Source organism: Saimiri boliviensis, chromosome 6 (genome assembly GCF_048565385.1).
Source record: "Saimiri boliviensis isolate mSaiBol1 chromosome 6, mSaiBol1.pri, whole genome shotgun sequence".
Taxonomy (NCBI): domain Eukaryota; kingdom Metazoa; phylum Chordata; class Mammalia; order Primates; family Cebidae; genus Saimiri; species Saimiri boliviensis.
The window spans coordinates 125,384,910-125,400,707 of NC_133454.1; the positions used below are offsets into that span (position 1 = coordinate 125,384,910).

A 15,798-nucleotide genomic window follows, 5' to 3' on the forward strand; every position below is an offset into this window, starting at 1 on the left:
TCCTCCTGGTCCCACAAGGCACTTGCACCCCGAAGAAGTGGTCAGACACTCAGAATAGTCCTGGTGCTAAGGAGACAGTGCTAGCGGGTAGCCAGAGAGTGCCAGGACCATTACTGGAGTCCCAGGAAGGAAGAGTTCTTTCCAACTGTGGTGGGGGTGGGTAGGAGAAGCCTTCCTGGCAGAGGAGGATTTGGGGAAGACACTCATAAAAAGTGGGGCTCCCTTTCCCTCATCAGCCACCTCTCCAGCCCAGGTCTGTGGGGCAAAGTCGAAGCCATAGTCTGGCCTGGATGGGTCTCTAGTAGTTCGTTAAGTGGCTTTGTTATGTGACTTTGGGTCAGTCTCTTTCCCTCTGGGAGCCTCAGTTTCCCCTTCTTGCAGATCAGTGGTTTACATACTGGGACCCTGAAATTAGAGGTTTCCATGGAGATGGCAGGGGCTGGGATGGGGTTTTGGGCCCCTCATCCTTGCTTCAGTGAGCGTCGCTCAGCAGGCAGGTGCGGCTCTGGTGGTGGATGGGTGGAGTTTAAATTTCAGTTCAGCCACTTCCTGGCTGGGCAAGCTAGGCAATTCCCTAACTTCTCAATGCCTCTGTTTCCTCACTTGTAAAGAGGCTCCTGGCCAGGCACAGTGGCTCACGCCTGTAATCCAGACACTTTGGGAGGCTGAGGCAGGTGGATCACCTGAAGTTGGGAGTTCGAGACCAGTCTGACCAACATGGAGAAACCCCGTCTCTAATAAAAATACAAAATTAGCTGGATGTGGTGACGCATGCCTGTAATCCCACCTACTTGGGAGGCTGAGGCAGGAGAATTCCTTGAATCTGGAAGGCAGAGGTTCCGGTGAGCTGAGATCGCGCCATTGCACTCCAGCCTGGGCAACAAGAGCTGAGCCGAGATCGCATCATTGCACTCTAGCCTGGGCAACAAGAGCAAAACTCTGTCTCAAAGAAAAAAAAAAAGGTAATAATCGAACCTGCTTTTCAGGGTTGTTGGGGAGTGCTGAGCCATGGCAAGGACAGGGCTGAGCATGGATAAACGTTAGTGAGAATTTTCTTGCTTTTGGACTTTATGGGCAATTTCCTCTGAAGGGAGAAGTCAGGGCTCTGCTGTCAGTGCCCAGGAGGGATCTGCCCATCAGCCTGGTCCCTTAAGTTTCTTGGAGTGGCTCCTGCTTCCTGCAGACCCAGGCTCCAACAAGTTGGAGCCTGTCACCCAGTTCTCAGTTTCCCCCTAACTCCTCAGACTTGGGACATACCCTGACCCCAGTACTCCATGGGTGCCAGCTCCTGCTCTGGGCCAGGAGTGGGATGAAACGCTCATCCTGGATGAAAGGCTGGCAGGCCTGGGCTGGGCCAATAAACCGCCCCACCCATCCTGGGAGGACCTCTGGGCAGCGGTGTAAACTGAGTCATGGGGGGTGAGGGGGTGAGTCACACAGCCTGGGAGTGGGAGCCAAATGGGGCAGAGCTCGCCTGTGTGGGGTCCCTGGCCCCATCTCAAACAGCTGCAACTCTCAGCCCAACTCTGACACCCACCAGGCCCCTGGCCCATGGCAGAGGGGAGTGGGGCCAGGCCAGGTTCCCAGAGGGCAGGAGTCCAGAGGCTGGACTCCCAGTGCTCACGAATGTGTCTGTGTGTGAGTTTGTGTCATGTGTTGTGAGGGGCGGGTGGCAGACAGGAAAGGGAGGCTCTGACTCGGAGGAAAGAATGGATTAGGGTTTGGAACAGAGTCAAAGCCCTAGAGAGATTTTGGCGGGAATGCTTCACTGCCCTCTCCTGGCCTCTGAGGGTTGGGCTGATTTTCCTGCCAGCTTTCTCCTTTTAGGGGAGGGAGGAGGAGGAGCTGGGGCCTGGTGGGTGACCTGCCTGTCCCCTGGGGTCTCCAGAGGGCAGAGTCAGACGGAGGAGAGAAGATCCCCAGAAACCAATTTGGACTTCTCCCCAGAAAGGCCTTTACCCTCAGGGGCCAGAGTTGCCCGGGGACCAGGGACGAGATCCCTGCGACACTGGTGTGTGCAAGGACTCCGGGGAGTCGTGGAGGCCCCAGAGCATTTCTAGCTTTGACCCCGGCCAAGTTGCCAAGTTACTTAACCTCTTTCTGCCTTGGTGGTCTGTGAGGACCACAATGAGTTAATGCACCTAAACGGCTTAGGGTGTGTCTGGCAGCGCAGAGTAGGTCTATATACATGTTTGCTTTTTTTTTCTTTTTCCAGACAGGTTTGCCAGGCTGGAGTGCAATAGCTGGATCACAGCTCACGGAAGCCTTGACCTCCCAGGCTCAAGCGACCTTCCTCTCTTAGCCTCCTGAGTGGCTGGGAGCATAGGAATGCACCAGCATGCCTGGCTTTTTCTTTTTATCTTATGGTAGAGATGGGGGTCTCACTGTGTTGCCCAGGCTGGTCTTGAACTCCTGGGCTCAAGTAATCCTCCCGCCTTGGCCACCCAAATTGCTGGGAGTATAAATATGACTCACCGTGCCCAGCCCCTGTTTACTTTTACTATTTGAGCTTGTTTTCTTATCTATAAAATGGGCGAGAAAGGATGCCTGAGGTGGCCCTTGTCCAGCTTTCTCTCTGGTCCCAGTCTCTGGTTTTATTCCCTGGGAAGTTGCCCCCTAAGCCTTGTCACCTTGCCTGACTCTATCTCCCTGGGTTTTTTCCCCAGTAAGCAAAGAAAGATGGGGTTGGTGGGCTTCTCAGCTGTGTGTCCTCGGGTTTACCCCTTGGTGCCTGGGGGATGTGTGTCACAGGAGGGGGGAGTTTCCCTCCTCAGATGAATCAGCCGTGTGACCCGATCCTCATCCCTGCCAGAGCCCTTCCCAGCAGGCGGGAGTGGGGCGCAGCTGCCCCACTGGGAAAATCCCCCAAATCCTGCCAAAGCTCTTGGTGAAGCGTTCTCCTGACTCAGCTGTTTCAGTCCTCTTTGAGTCTGCCTGAGTTCCAACCGGAGTCAGGAGTTGGGCGGATTCTGTCCTTCCCTGGACAGACCCTCTGGAGCCTCCTCCCTGGAATCTGGGGGTTTGCAGCATGTGGGATGGGAGGAAAGGAGTTGATGGGGGGCCTCAGTCACCCTTCCTCTGGTTTTATAAAAGGAGCAGAGCACAAGGCCTGTCCAAGTTTGCCCAGCGCCCCCTGGGCCGAAGGCAGTTCCCTGCTCCAATGTAGGAAGAGGCCAGCCAAACAAGGCAGAACCCGCTGCCAGCCCCAGGGGGCGGGTCTTGGGGGGCCATTGACCTGGCAGGGGAGCAGTGCCCACTGTAGACCTGGAGACCCTTCCTGCCCGGTGTGCTTGGTCATTGCACTTTCTAGGCCTCAGTTTCTTCATCAGTAAAAAAGGACTTTTGGCCAGGCATGGCGGCTCATGCCTGTAATCCCAGCACTTTGGGAAGCCGAGGCAGGCAGATCGCCTGAGGTCAGGCCTTCAAGACCAGCCTGGCCAACATGCAGAAACTCCATCTCTACTCAAAATACAAAAAAATTAGCCAGGCATGGTGGTACTTGCCTGTAATCCCAGCTACTCAGGAGGCTGAGGCAAGAGAACGGCTTGAACCCGGGAGGAAGAGATTGTGCTCTATTGCACTCCAGCCTGGGCAACAAAAGCGAAACTCTGTTTCAAAAAAAAAAAGGACTTTTGGCTGGGAACGGTGGCTCACGCCTATAATCCCAGCACTTTGGGAGGCTGAGGCGGCGGATCAGCTGAGGTCAGGCATTCGAGAACCATGTGGTAAAATCCCGTCTCTCCTGAAAATACAAAAAAATTAATGGGGCGTGATGGCATGTACCTGTGGTCCCAGCTACTCAGGAGGCTGAGGCAGAATTATTTGAACCCAGGAGGAGGTTTCAGTGAGCTGAGATCATGCCACTGCACTTCAGCCTCAGCCTTGGTGACAGAGTGAAATTCTGTCTCAAAAAAAGAAAAAAAAAAAAAGGGACTCAGTTTTGGCCCAGCTTCTCTCCCAGGTGGCTCTGAGGACCCAACCTCCCACGTGCTTTAGAAACCAGATTCTGAGTCCTTGCAGGGCTCATCTATCTTTGCAGCCTCACCCCAGGAGCACTTCAATAAAGCGGGGGTTCACCAGTGCATTAGGAGCCCTGGAGGGGGGTGACCTGGGTTTGAATCTTGGCTTTGCCACTGACTTGCTTTGTAACCTCCAGCCAATTATTGAACTTGTCTGGACCTCAGTGTCCTCTTCTGCAAAACAGCAATAATAATAGAGCCAGGTGAAACTTAGATGAAATCATGTAGGTAAATGCTTAGCACCATGCCTGGCTCTTGTTATGAATAGAATGAGGAAACGGAGGCCCAAAGAGAGAGTGGCTTTAATTCACTCACTCATTTATTCAAGAATGTTCACTGGGTGCAGTGGCTCATGCCTGTAATCCCAACACTTTGGGAGGCCAAGGCGGGTGGATTAAAAGGTCAGGAGTTCGAGACCAGCCTGGCCAATATGGTGAAACCCTGTCTCTACTAAAAATACAAAAAAAAAAAAAATGTAATCCCAGTTACTCGGGAGGCTGAGGCAGGAGAATTGCTTGAACTCAGGAGGTAGAGGTTTCAATGAGCTGAGATTGTGCCACTGCACTCCAGCCTGGGCAACAGAGCAAGACTCCAAGTCAAAAAAAAAAAAAAGAATGTTCTGCTGGGTGCAGTGGTTCATATTTGTAATTCCAGCACTTTGGGAGGCTAAGGTAGGAGGATCGCTTGAGCCCAGGAGTTCAAAGTTGCAGTGAGCCATGATCATGCCACTGCACTCCAGCCTGGGCAACAGTGCGAGACCCTGTCTCAAAAAAAATGTTTACTTGGCATCTGCACTAGGCTGGGCCCTATGCCGGATGCTGGAGGATAACGCATAGCCACTGTTCTGAAGGCACCTGACACGCAGATGAGAGAAGCAGGCGGGTGGGAGTTGTGGGAGCCTCGGGGACATGCCTGGGACAGTTGGGGTGAGGAAGGTTGCAGGAGGATCCTGAAAAATTAAACCTGAGCCGGTGGGTTTGTGACATGGAACCAGGAAGGGAACTGGGCGAGGGTAAGCCAAGTAGAGGCTACGGCACAAGCAAAGGCGTGAAAGTGAGAAAGGCCAGCGTGCGTGCAAGAAAGTCACACGCGGCTTAACGTTCTTGGACAAGGAGTGTGAAGCAGGGAGTGGAAATTGGATGAGGCAGAAGGGTCTGGCAGGGGCTGAACCTGAGTCACCAAGTACTTCGTGTAATAATTTATGGAGTCGTTCTGGCTAAGCCCTGTGCTAGGCTCTGGGGACAGGGCTGAGATCTAGACATTGTTCTTACCTTCACGGAGCACAGTATGGGCATGGGCCTTAGGGGCCAGCAGGAGACGGACATCAATCAAGCCATTACACAAGTCAACACACACTCCTGCCATCAGGGCTGCAAGGCAGGTGTTCAAGCAGAAGGAACAGCCTGAGGCCCAGGGCTGCTCACCAGGTGGTGAAGGAAGTGCCAGCTGGCTCCAGAGGGGTGAGCATGGGCAGAAAGGGGTGGCCGAGGGAAGCGGGGGCAGTCGATGGGCACCAGGTCATGTCCAGTGCAGGAGAGTGGACTCTATTCTGCAGGCCACAGGGAGTCACAGAAGGGCTTTTGGCAGAAGGACATGGTCACTCTGCAGGAGGGATCTGTTGACCTGGCTGTGGAGAATGGAGGGGGACAAAGGGAGAGTGGAGGTGGCTTGGGAGATGGGTTGGCTGGGGCAGGGTACGGGGATGGAGAGGGACTGTGTGTGTGACACACTCAGCTACAGAAGAAGCCAGCGCTGTTGACCCCACTTGGGCATCTCCGCTGGATCCATGAGGTGCCTTGGCCCACTTTGGTCGAGTGCAAGGCACTGATGGACCACCCAGCTCTGGGGACTTCCCAAGGCTGGGCAGAGGGGGACTCAGACCTGGGGAAGCTCAGGGTGGGGAGGAAGCTGGAGAGAGCACTGAGCCAGCATCTCATGACTCAGCCACTTCCACCCAGTCAGCCCGGTGGCATCTCCGCTCCCCTGCTCTAAATTCCAATTCGGTGAGACTGCTGGAGGCTGAGTCAGCCCCGGCATGGCACGAGAGCTGTGTCCCAAGGGGCTCCCTGCCAGACACCCTGGCACCCAACCAAGACCAGGGCCAGACACAGGGCTGGAGAGGTGGAGGGGTGCAGGAGCCAGGCTCCGACAGCAAGTCCCAGCAGAGCAGGGCAGGCTAGTGAGATCACGTGGGTGAAAGGTGCTTCGTGCGTTGTGAAAACCTCAGTGAGTTTTCCTTGGTGAGCGCAGGGACCTCACTGCCTGAGAAAGGGAGTGGGATGCAAGTCTCACTCTGCCCACCTCATCATATGACACTGAGAACACTCCTTTCCCCTCTTGGCTTCAATTTCCTTGACCACACAATGGGGCCAACGTCTCCTAAAGAAGTTCTAATAAATAATACATATGAAAAGTGCTTTGCAAACTGTCCAGTGGGCCCTGTAACAGTCAGGGTGGTAGGGGAGGAGCAATGGCAGGCTTCCAAAGAGACCACTCAGGGTTGTGCAGGTTGTTCACTGCACAAGGATGTCCAGCCCAGGGTGTGGAAATCCAGCCCATCCTCTGCTCCCAAACCATATACCCCAGCCTAGGACTGCTTGGACTTACAGGGTTCCTTTCTCTAATAAGCACGTGTGCACCCTGAGGGCTAGCAGTGGCCCCTTAGATGTTCCTGGAGGAGTCAACCCCTGGAATTATGGGAAATCACTGAGAAATTGATTTGGGATGGAGGAGAAGTGGGGCTGCTTTTGCAGAGGTTCTAATGACAGGGCCCAGCCTCAGCAGTGAGGCACATCTTACAGCTAGAGGCAGCTATGAGGGTCTGGCTGGGTCAAGGGGGTAGTCTCTCCTGGCCCTGCCTCTCTCTAGCAACCAAAGCAGGTAACCACCAAGACAGTATTTTAAAAAACACTCAAGACACAGACCCAAGATGGGTTTTATTGAAATGCCAGGAGCAGGCACATGTCAAAGTAGGCAAGGAAGGGGTGACAGTGGTGGTGCAGGCCGTGTGAATTGGCAGGGATGGGCAGGTCTCATGTCCATGGCCCTGGCATTCCCTCTGCCAGGGGATGAGTAGGCACAACTACCCTCCCCCCAAAATGGCATGCTCAGGCCAGCGGGGCCCCTACCCTCTGGACCATGAAGGCTCCAAGGACAGGGGCTGGAAGCACTAAGTTTTCTCCCTTGTGAGGGGGAAGGAGACAAGGGGAGATGCAGGAGGAAGGGGAGGTATAGCGGGGATGAGCGTGGCCAAGGAAGGCTCTCCTAGGTGTCTGCACCCAAACCCTTGTCCTGGGCAGTGGAGAGGAGCAGCATTAAAAAGGGGGGCTGAGGGTTCGTCCCTCGGGAACCAGCGCGCCCCAGCCTGTGGGGGCTTGAGCCAGCCCTGAACAGAGGGCAGAAGTTCAAGCGGACTGAAGATTCAGGTTGCTCCCAAGCGATCTAGTCCCCAGAGCTGGAGGGTTGGCCTTCATGGGACAAGGAGGAAGACAGGAGGATCCATCCACAGCATGGAGGAGGCACAAGGCAGTCTCCCCAATTTGGCCCCTCTAGGTCAGTTCCACGTTGTTGGCACGGTCAAGCACTCGGGAGCCACGGGCACCACCCCCAAGCTGGAAACGGCTCTCATAGAGAGTGGGGCAGAGGTGCCAGCGGTTGGCCCGGTAGATGCCCAGGTAGGTGTAGACGTCAGGCTTGTAGGTGAGCAGGCACTTAATGCCCGCTGCACGGATGGCTGAATCTGCCTCCAGTACACCCAATCGGTCCGTGAAGTCGTCCGTGTAAACACAGATGACCTGGCGCCCACCCTCCTTGGCCCGTGGGCTCACCTTGGCCACCTGAAGCTGGCCTTCAACCACGGCCCGGGCAATGCCAGCCCAGGCGTGGTCCAGCTTGAAGCCCGGTGCCAGATGCATCAGCCACTTGCCCGAGAGCACATGGTGGGTGATGGCCAGCTGTCGCAGGGTACCTGGAGTGATGGGCCGCCCGCTCGTCTGCAGAGCTTCCCAGGCTGCCTGCAGGCCCTGGACGTCCCCGGAGTTGGGGCTGTAGCCGTGCCCATACACTGCAATCCAGCCCACAGGCTCTGAGTTGGGTGAACCAGGGTCCCCATAGCGGGTAACTTGGGATGGTGGGTACTTGGCCAGCCAGTCATCCAGCTCGGTGGCAGGCGTTGTTCGGGCATCAAACACTAGCCAGGGGTCCATGTCAGCTGCCATGGCCTCTGCAGCCAGGTGCTCAGCGGTGAAGCCATCCTCACGGCCACCTGGAGAGTCCTCCTCTTCTAGCTCCTCACCTGGTTCCATCCTGCTATGAGGGAACCCAGACAAGGCGGAGTCAGAGGCAGTAACTACAGGTGCTAGGCACGGGATTAAACTGTGGCCCTGGGTAAGAGTTACTGTCGATGCGCCTCAGTTGCCTCATCTTTACAATGGACCAATAACTGTTCCTGTCCCGTAGATCCGTTGTGAAAATTAGATACCTGAGGAGTGGGCGCTCCAGAAGGGTTGCTACAGTTATTACTATTCTCCTTGACTTATAGACAAGGCAACTGAGGCTCAGACAAAAAGGAATTGCCCAAGGTCACACCCGTAGTGTGTGACAGAGCCGAAAGGTGAATCCAGGCGCGGGAGCATCGCCCCAGCTACACCTCCCGGCCCTGGCAAGGTCCCCTTTTCCGGCAGGTATCCGGAGCGCTAGCATTTAACGGAGAGAGGCAGAGAAGCGCACGTTCGCGCAGCGCCGGAGGCCGGCTCTGTAGGGCCAGGCCTCCTGGGCAGGCGTCATCGGGGCCACTTAAAGACGACGACACTGAGGCCCAGAGAAGGCACGAGCCGGTCCGAGGCCAATGGGGCGGTGCCCGGACTCGAACCTGGACTTGTTAGAGCCTGCAGGAGCGCAGGCTCCGGCCTTGCCGCGCCCGCCGCCATTAGCGCCCACGGCTCGAGCCGCGCCCCAGCCCCGGCCCCGGCCCTGCCCCTCCCGCTGCCCGCAGTCACCTCCGGCCTTCGCTGCGTTCGACGCCAACCCAGCCCCGGGCCCGACTCCGCTCCTGCCGGTGTTCCGCGCCCCCGCCGCCGCGCCCCGCCCCCGCCACGGTCGCCGCTGCCGCCGCCGCCATCTTAGCGCCGCGCCGCCACGGGGCGGGACCGCCGGCCACAGCGCCGCACCGCGGGGCGGGGCCGACAGGGGAAGGGGCGGGGCCTGCGGCGAGGTGCTGCTCGGGGGGCGGGGCCATCGCGGGAACCCAGGGAGGGGCGGGCCGCGGGGGGCGGGGCCAACGTTCGCTCTTCTAGCCTTGCGGGCGGGCGGGAGCGGCGGTCCAGACCCGGGACGGACGCGCACAATCCGGGAGGCTCCAAGCAGAGGGCACTAGGGCCCGGCGAGCGGCGTCTTAACCAGCGGCGCTAGGACCCCGCGGGAAGCAGCGGGGGCGGAGCGGGCGGCACCAGGACCCGGGGGAACCGCGGCGGGCGGGCGGCGAGCAGGCCCGGGAGCCGGGAGGCTGCGGGCGGCGGCGCTGGACCCGACGCAGAGGGAGAGGCCTCGAGATGCCGAGCAAGAAGAAGAAGTACAACGCGCGGTTCCCGCCGGTGAGCACGTGGCAGAGCCCGGCAGGAGTGGGCCCTGCTCCCGGGAGGCTTAGGCCCAATTCCCGCTGGGGAGGCGGGCGCGCCGCGGTGTTCGGGGGCCTGGACGCCCCGCCCCCTCCGTGTCCTCTCCGCGTCCGCGTCCCCCGCCCCTTTTCTCCGGGGATGCCCCTTCCTCCCCCAGCATCCCCTTCGGGGACGGAGGCGACGGGGTCTGAACTCTGCTCCCCCACCTGCAGGCGCGGATCAAGAAGATCATGCAGACGGACGAAGAGATTGGGAAGGTGGCGGCGGCAGTGCCTGTCATCATCTGTATCCTGTCGGGGTCTGGCCGGGTCGAGGGGCGTGGGGGAGGGAGGCAGCAGGTCGCCCTCTCCCGCCCCCGCGTTCTCCTTGACGCCCCTCAGCCCGGGCGCTCGAGCTCTTCCTAGAGTCGCTGTTGAAGAAGGCCTGCCAGGTGACCCAGTCCCGAAACGCCAAGACCATGACCACATCCCACCTGTGAGCGGCGGGGCTGGCGCGGGGAGTTCACACGCGGAGGGAGGCAGAGCCTGGATAGCGAGGGAGGTGGGCGGTGGCTGGGACACTAGCGAGGCCTCAGACTGGTGGAGGAGGGGCTGGGCGTCCCGGCAGAGGGAGCCACCTGAGCAAAGGAGGGCAGATCTGGGGGTGGTAATGGGGCCTGGGTGCCAGTCTGACATCCGGGGCCCCTTGCTGTCACTCGTTGAGGGTCTGGGTGTCTGGGCCCCTCTTGAGTGCCAGCCCCTCCCCACCTCTTCCAGGAAGCAGTGCATCGAGCTGGAGCAGCAGTTTGACTTCTTAAAAGACCTGGTGGCATCTGTGCCCGACATGCAGGGAGACGGGGAGGACAACCACATGGATGGGGAAAAGGGCCCCCGCAGGTGCGCCCAGGGCCTGGCATACAGTGGGGAAGGCCAAAGCCACAGGGCTTGGGGGTGGCCGAGGAGTAGGGAGACCTCTGGGCAGATGGACTGTACCTTCCCAAAGGGGCCGGAAGCCAGGCAGTGGCAGCCGAAAGAACGGTGGGATGGGAACGAAAAGCAAGGACAAGAAGCTGTCCGGGACAGACTCAGAGCAGGAGGTGAGTGAGGCCCCAACCCTTCGGCCTGCCCTTGGTGATGGGACCGGCTGGAGGCTAGCTCTGCCCTTTTCTGTGACCTCTTTGTACCCTAGTTTCTTTGTAAATTGGGGCTATGAGGTCTCCAGCTGTCTGCCACTCCCAGTGATGGGCTCATGCCTTTTCTTGTCAACTCTGACCTCTGCGGTGCTCACAGGATGAATCTGAGGACACAGACACTGACGGAGAAGAAGAGACATCGCAACCCCCAGCCCAGGCCAGCCACCCGCCTGCCCACTTTCAGAGGTGAGCAGCCCAGAGGCTCGGGAGGGCGCTGGCAGACTCCCCAGAGCTGGCTAACCCCTCCTGCTTTTCCTGGTTCTTTGGTCTTGCTGACTGTGGCAGATTTGGGGGTGGGAGGAGAATAACTGAGGAGGGCTTGAAGGCAGGAGACTGTTCTTCCGAAAGATCCTGTCCCACCCTGCCAGCGCCCATGGGTGGAGCCTGGGCCTACCCTGCCTGAACTGCCTTGAGCCTTGGTCCCATGCATCTGGAGGGTGGTAGTGGGAGGGAGGATGGGGAAGGGAAGGTCTTGGCAGCTGCCCCTGTGGAGGGCAGGTGGGGCTCAGGCCTGACTCCCCCCTGCCTTCTGCCCTGCAGCCCCCCGACACCCTTCCTGCCCTTCGCCTCTACTCTGCCTTTGCCCCCAGCGCCCCCAGGCCCCTCAGCACCAGACGCAGAAGATGAAGAGGATTACGACTCCTAGCGCCCTCTGCCCCCCAGGCAATAGCCCCTTTTAGTTGGTTTTAGTTGCTCTGGGGGGAGGAGGGAAGGTAGAGCTGTTCTTGAATTTATTAAAAAAATTAATAAAAAGGGAATCATCAGTGTCTGTCCCAGGCTGTCTGGAGGATGTCATGGTTGCTGTCCCATCCCCCCACCTGTCTTCCCACATGAAACTGGGAGCTGGGCCTGGGTCAGTGGCAGGTGAAGCGGTAGCGAGGGAGGGAGGTGTCAGCTGGGGAGGCTGGAGGCCCTGGCTCTGTTGAGCAGCACCAGGGCTGCTGACCGACTGAAGGGACATGGGAGAGCTTGCAGGTGCCGGGCACTCGGGGGACATTGCTGACCCCCAGCAGGCTGCTGCCCTGCCCTGAGCAGCCTCTTGTCTCTGATGCTGCTGTGATGGCGTAAGTGGGACAGGGAACAGGAACAGATCTTGGAAACTGTAGAGTCCTGCGCCCGGTGCAGTGAAGGGCATGTGGGAAGGAGCAGACATACTGAGATTGTGCAGGGCCTTGAAGGTGGTTTTTGCACAGGGCAGTGACACAGTCTGTTCATCCAGATGTTTCAGAGCGGACCCAGGAGCTGCACTGCCCATAAAGCAGAGGTACTGGGTGAGGCTGGGGTAGGTGCAGGTGGCCCATGTGGGGCCTCCTGGGGCCCGGGAGACATTCAGTTTTAAAGGTCTACTGGCACGATGGCACATACCTGTGGTCCCAGCTATTCAGGAGGCTGGGGCCGGAGTTCGAGGCAGCAGTGAGCCATGACTGCACCACTGCACTCCAGGCTGGGCCAACAGAGCATTACCCTGTCTCAAAAAGAAAAATCTCAAAAAAAAAATGTATGTATGTATACTTTGTTTCTTAACAAACTCACTGGCTTTCTTGTGGGCACTAGTGGCAGCAGAGAACCAACAGAAGTCTGGGTGAGGGTGATGGCAGCTAGAGCAGGGTGAGGTAGGGGCACAGTGAGCGGTGGGCAGGCTCGAGTCTGTGCTGGCCTCGGCCTTGAGCATGGAGATGGCTGGCCTGGACATGGAGGTTGAGGGGATTGTTAAGGGTGACCCCCGGGTTTCTTTCTGCAGTGGCTTTGGTGGGCAGGGGCTCCTTCCCTGCTGGGGGCCACAGGGAGAAGAACAGGATTCGGCCTGAAGATCACAGTCTGGCTGTGATGAATCAGCCGCCGATGGGAGGTGCCTAGTAGATTCGTGAACGTAGCGAGACAAAGATGCATGTGAGCCTCAAAAGCAGGTGACCTCGCTAAGCTGGGGTGCTGGAGCAGGTCACCCAGGGAGACGAGGGTGGCCAGAACCCAGGCCACCCAGGATCCATACTGGTGCCCACCCAGGTGTGTGTGGCAGCAGGGAGAGGTCAATTATCAGACGCCGTGGACAGGAGGTGGTACCTGCGAGCTGCCCCTCAGCTTTCCTGGAGCTTCCGCCAGTACTGCTTGGGCCTTGGTAGTGGTTGTAGGGGGCAAGGGGGTTAGAGGTGAGAGACCCTGAGGCATGTGAAAGCGGTACTTAGAGATCCCAACCAGAGACCGCTTAGAGTAAGGGGCACAGGAGTGGGGGGTGGTTTGTTTATTTAAATATATATATTTATATTATATGGTAAATATATATAAATTTCCCATACTATATGGATGTATGGGGGTGGATTTTAGATGGCAGGAATGTAAGCCTTTAGAGAGAGAGTGGCTGCAGGAACAGGATGGGAGAGAATTGATAGGGTGAGGTAGAGGAACCTCAGGCCAACCCCAACCTGCCAAGGGATAGGCAGTGAGTGGGTTTTGGGGAGAGGATTGAGGTAACATTTTTTTTTTTTTTTAATTTGAGATGGAGTCGCTCTTTCACCCAGGCTGGAGTGCAGTGGCTTGATCTCGGCTCACTACAGCTTCTACTTCCCGGGTTCAAGAGATTCTCCTGCCTCAGCCTCCCAAGTAGCTGGGATTACAGGCACCCTCCACCACTCCTGCCTAATTTTTGTATTTTTGCTAGAGGCAGGGTTTAGCCATGTTGGCCAGGTTGGTCTCAAACTTCTGACCTCAAGCGATCTGCTTGACCTCGCCTCCCAAAGTGTTGGGATTACAGGCGTGAGCCACCTCGCCCAGCCAGAGGTAACACTTTTTTTAATTTAAATTTGTTTGTTTTGTTTTGTTTTGGAGCTAGGGCCTCTCTTTGTTGCCAAGACTAGCATGATCATGGCTCACTGTAGCCTTCTGGGCTCAAGGGATCCTCCCATCTCATCCTCCAGAGTAGCTGGGACTATAGGCGTGTATTGTTTGTGTGTACATGCACGTGTGTAGAGATGAGGTCTCATTATATTGCTCTGGCTGGTCTCGAACTCCTGGTCTCAAGTGATCCACCCACCTTGGCCTTCCAACATGCCGGGCTTACAGGCGTAAGCCACTGCACCTGGCTGGTCTTTGCAGTTTTTATCTTCCCAGATCTCTGATTTCTCTGTGAAGCAGGGGGCGGGTCTCCTTCCCTGAGTGAGGGGCCCAAAGAAGAAGAAGATGGGTTGAAACAGCCAAGGCTGATGAGAGGGTCAAGGATTTGAGGCATGGAGAGGGGACAGCCCTGGGGAGCTGGAAACTGGGCATCTGCGGGCCTTGCCTGCCTCTTCACGCCCGCTTTGGTCACAGTGCCTTTGGTTTCCTTTCGGGAACCACCTCTTCTCTGCTGGATCCTGTGCTTTGGGCAGCTGGGCCCCCTCCCTAGGGTGAGGGGTGTGAGTGGTGTAGCAGCCTATCCCCTCACAGAGCCACCCACACTCTGCCATTGATTGGTGCAGAGGTGGGGTCCTGGGCCCTAGAACTTCAGGTGGGACCATCGGGAAAGCATTTTGACGAGATCGCTGGCGAGATGACAGCGGCCACACTGGGGCAGCGGAGCTGGTGGAATGCGTGTGGGCCGGGAGCTGTTGGAAGCCACTTATTACCCCAAGGGCCCATCCTGCCTGAGAACAAAGCCAGCACAGGGAGCAGAGCCAAGGGGTCCAGAGACAAGAGCTTTCTGATGCCATGTGGGCACTTGGGGCTGAGCTGGCCTGAGGCCTTGTGTACCTTGGACTTCTTAGTCACATGAGCCAATAAACACTTCCCTCCTCTGAGCCAGTTTGCTTTCTGTCTTGTCCTGAAAGAGCTCTGGTTGACATAGGGCCTGTGGACAGGAGGTGGATCCCACTGACCCAGGGGCAGCTTTCTCTCAAAACAGATGGGGGCAGACCCAGGGAAGGTAGACCCTTGGGGTCACCAGAAGGAGGTTGTGCCAAGCGTGTGTAAGGAGTAGGAGAGGGAAAAACCCCTGGGACCCTATTGCTGGGTCCATCCAAGAGATGAGGGTCAGAACAGGGAGCGTTCAAGGTGACACCTGGAAAGGCGAGGAGGCTGGGGTACAGGGGGTGCCTCTCACTGCATAGGCACGAAAGGCCCAAGGAGGCCTAGGTGGGCGGGAGGAGCTGCTTGGAACAGCTGGCCTGCACCTCTGTATTCTTGGCCTGCTCGTTCAGCCTTGAGGCAGAGTGCTTAAGACTGGAATCTCTGGAGCCAGGTCCAGGGTGCAAATCCTGGCTCTTCCATTTACTAATCTCAGACAAATTCTCCAACTTCTCTGTGTGTCAGTTTTCTCATCTGTAAAATCGGGCTAGTTGTTACCTATGCTAATTATATGTACTATGTATTTTCTCTTTTTAAAATATATATGCTATATATTTAATAGTCACTCCTCAGTGTCCTGGGGGATTGGTTCCAGGACCCCCATGGATACCAAAATCCGTGGATACCCAAGTCCCAAAATTGGCTCTGCAGAGCCTGCCAATAGGCAAAGCCAACCTTTCATATCTACAGGTTTTACATCCTACGAATATTGTATTTTTGGTCTGCAGTTGGTTGAATCCACAGATGTGGGACCCACGGGTGTGGAGGGCCAACTGTAGTGTATATACCTATATGAGGGCAAAGCTTGCTGATGTCATAAAGCCCAGACATACTGGTTCAAATGCAGTGGAAGTTTGTATCTTGCGTGTAGAAGGTTCATAATGGGATTTATCTGATCAGTGGGCAGCACTTCTCTAAGAGGGATTGTAGGGATGTGGCTCTTTTGGTGCCATCTTCCTCAGCCTGTGACTTCCAAGGTGACTGTGGAAGGGGAGAGCTCGGAGCTCTTGGAGGTTTTAATGGGCTAGGATGGGAAGTGGCCCAGTGCCTCTGCTCACCTGCCACTGCTAGGAGTTTCTGCTGACCTCACAGGCCATGGGCGGGGCTTGGCCCAGCCTGTGCCAAGTGTTAGGATGCAGCCTCCTGAGACAGAGAGCAGGGGCCCAGGGGAGATGGT

At 57.1% G+C, this 15,798-nt stretch overlaps 2 protein-coding genes across 3 annotated transcripts; one reads left to right on the forward strand and one right to left on the reverse strand.

Annotated features, from left to right (window-relative positions):
- Nucleotides 1–6,917: 6,917 nt before the first annotated feature.
- C6H11orf68 (chromosome 6 C11orf68 homolog) lies at nt 6,918–9,189 on the reverse strand. Of its 2 annotated transcripts, none has more exons than XM_039471427.2 (2): nt 9,017–9,189; nt 6,918–8,324 (listed from the first exon to the last, which is right to left on the reverse strand). In XM_039471427.2, the coding sequence occupies exons 1-2, from the start codon at nt 9,136–9,138 to the stop codon at nt 7,568–7,570; spliced, it is 879 nt and encodes a 292-aa protein (XP_039327361.1). In that variant the 5' UTR covers nt 9,139–9,189; the 3' UTR covers nt 6,918–7,567. The 2 variants fall into 2 exon arrangements, with proteins under 2 accessions (XP_039327361.1, XP_039327360.1); XM_039471426.2 differs by having other exon boundaries at nt 6,918–8,327.
- Nucleotides 9,190–9,344: 155 nt separating this feature from the next.
- On the forward strand, nt 9,345–11,578 carry DRAP1 (DR1 associated protein 1). Its single transcript, XM_003937719.4, has 7 exons — nt 9,345–9,610; nt 9,847–9,919; nt 10,015–10,108; nt 10,390–10,509; nt 10,616–10,709; nt 10,903–10,991; nt 11,346–11,578. Exons 1-7 carry the CDS (start codon nt 9,569–9,571, stop codon nt 11,449–11,451), a joined length of 618 nt encoding a protein of 205 aa, XP_003937768.1. The 5' UTR covers nt 9,345–9,568; the 3' UTR covers nt 11,452–11,578.
- The last annotated feature ends 4,220 nt before the right edge of the window (nt 11,579–15,798 follow it).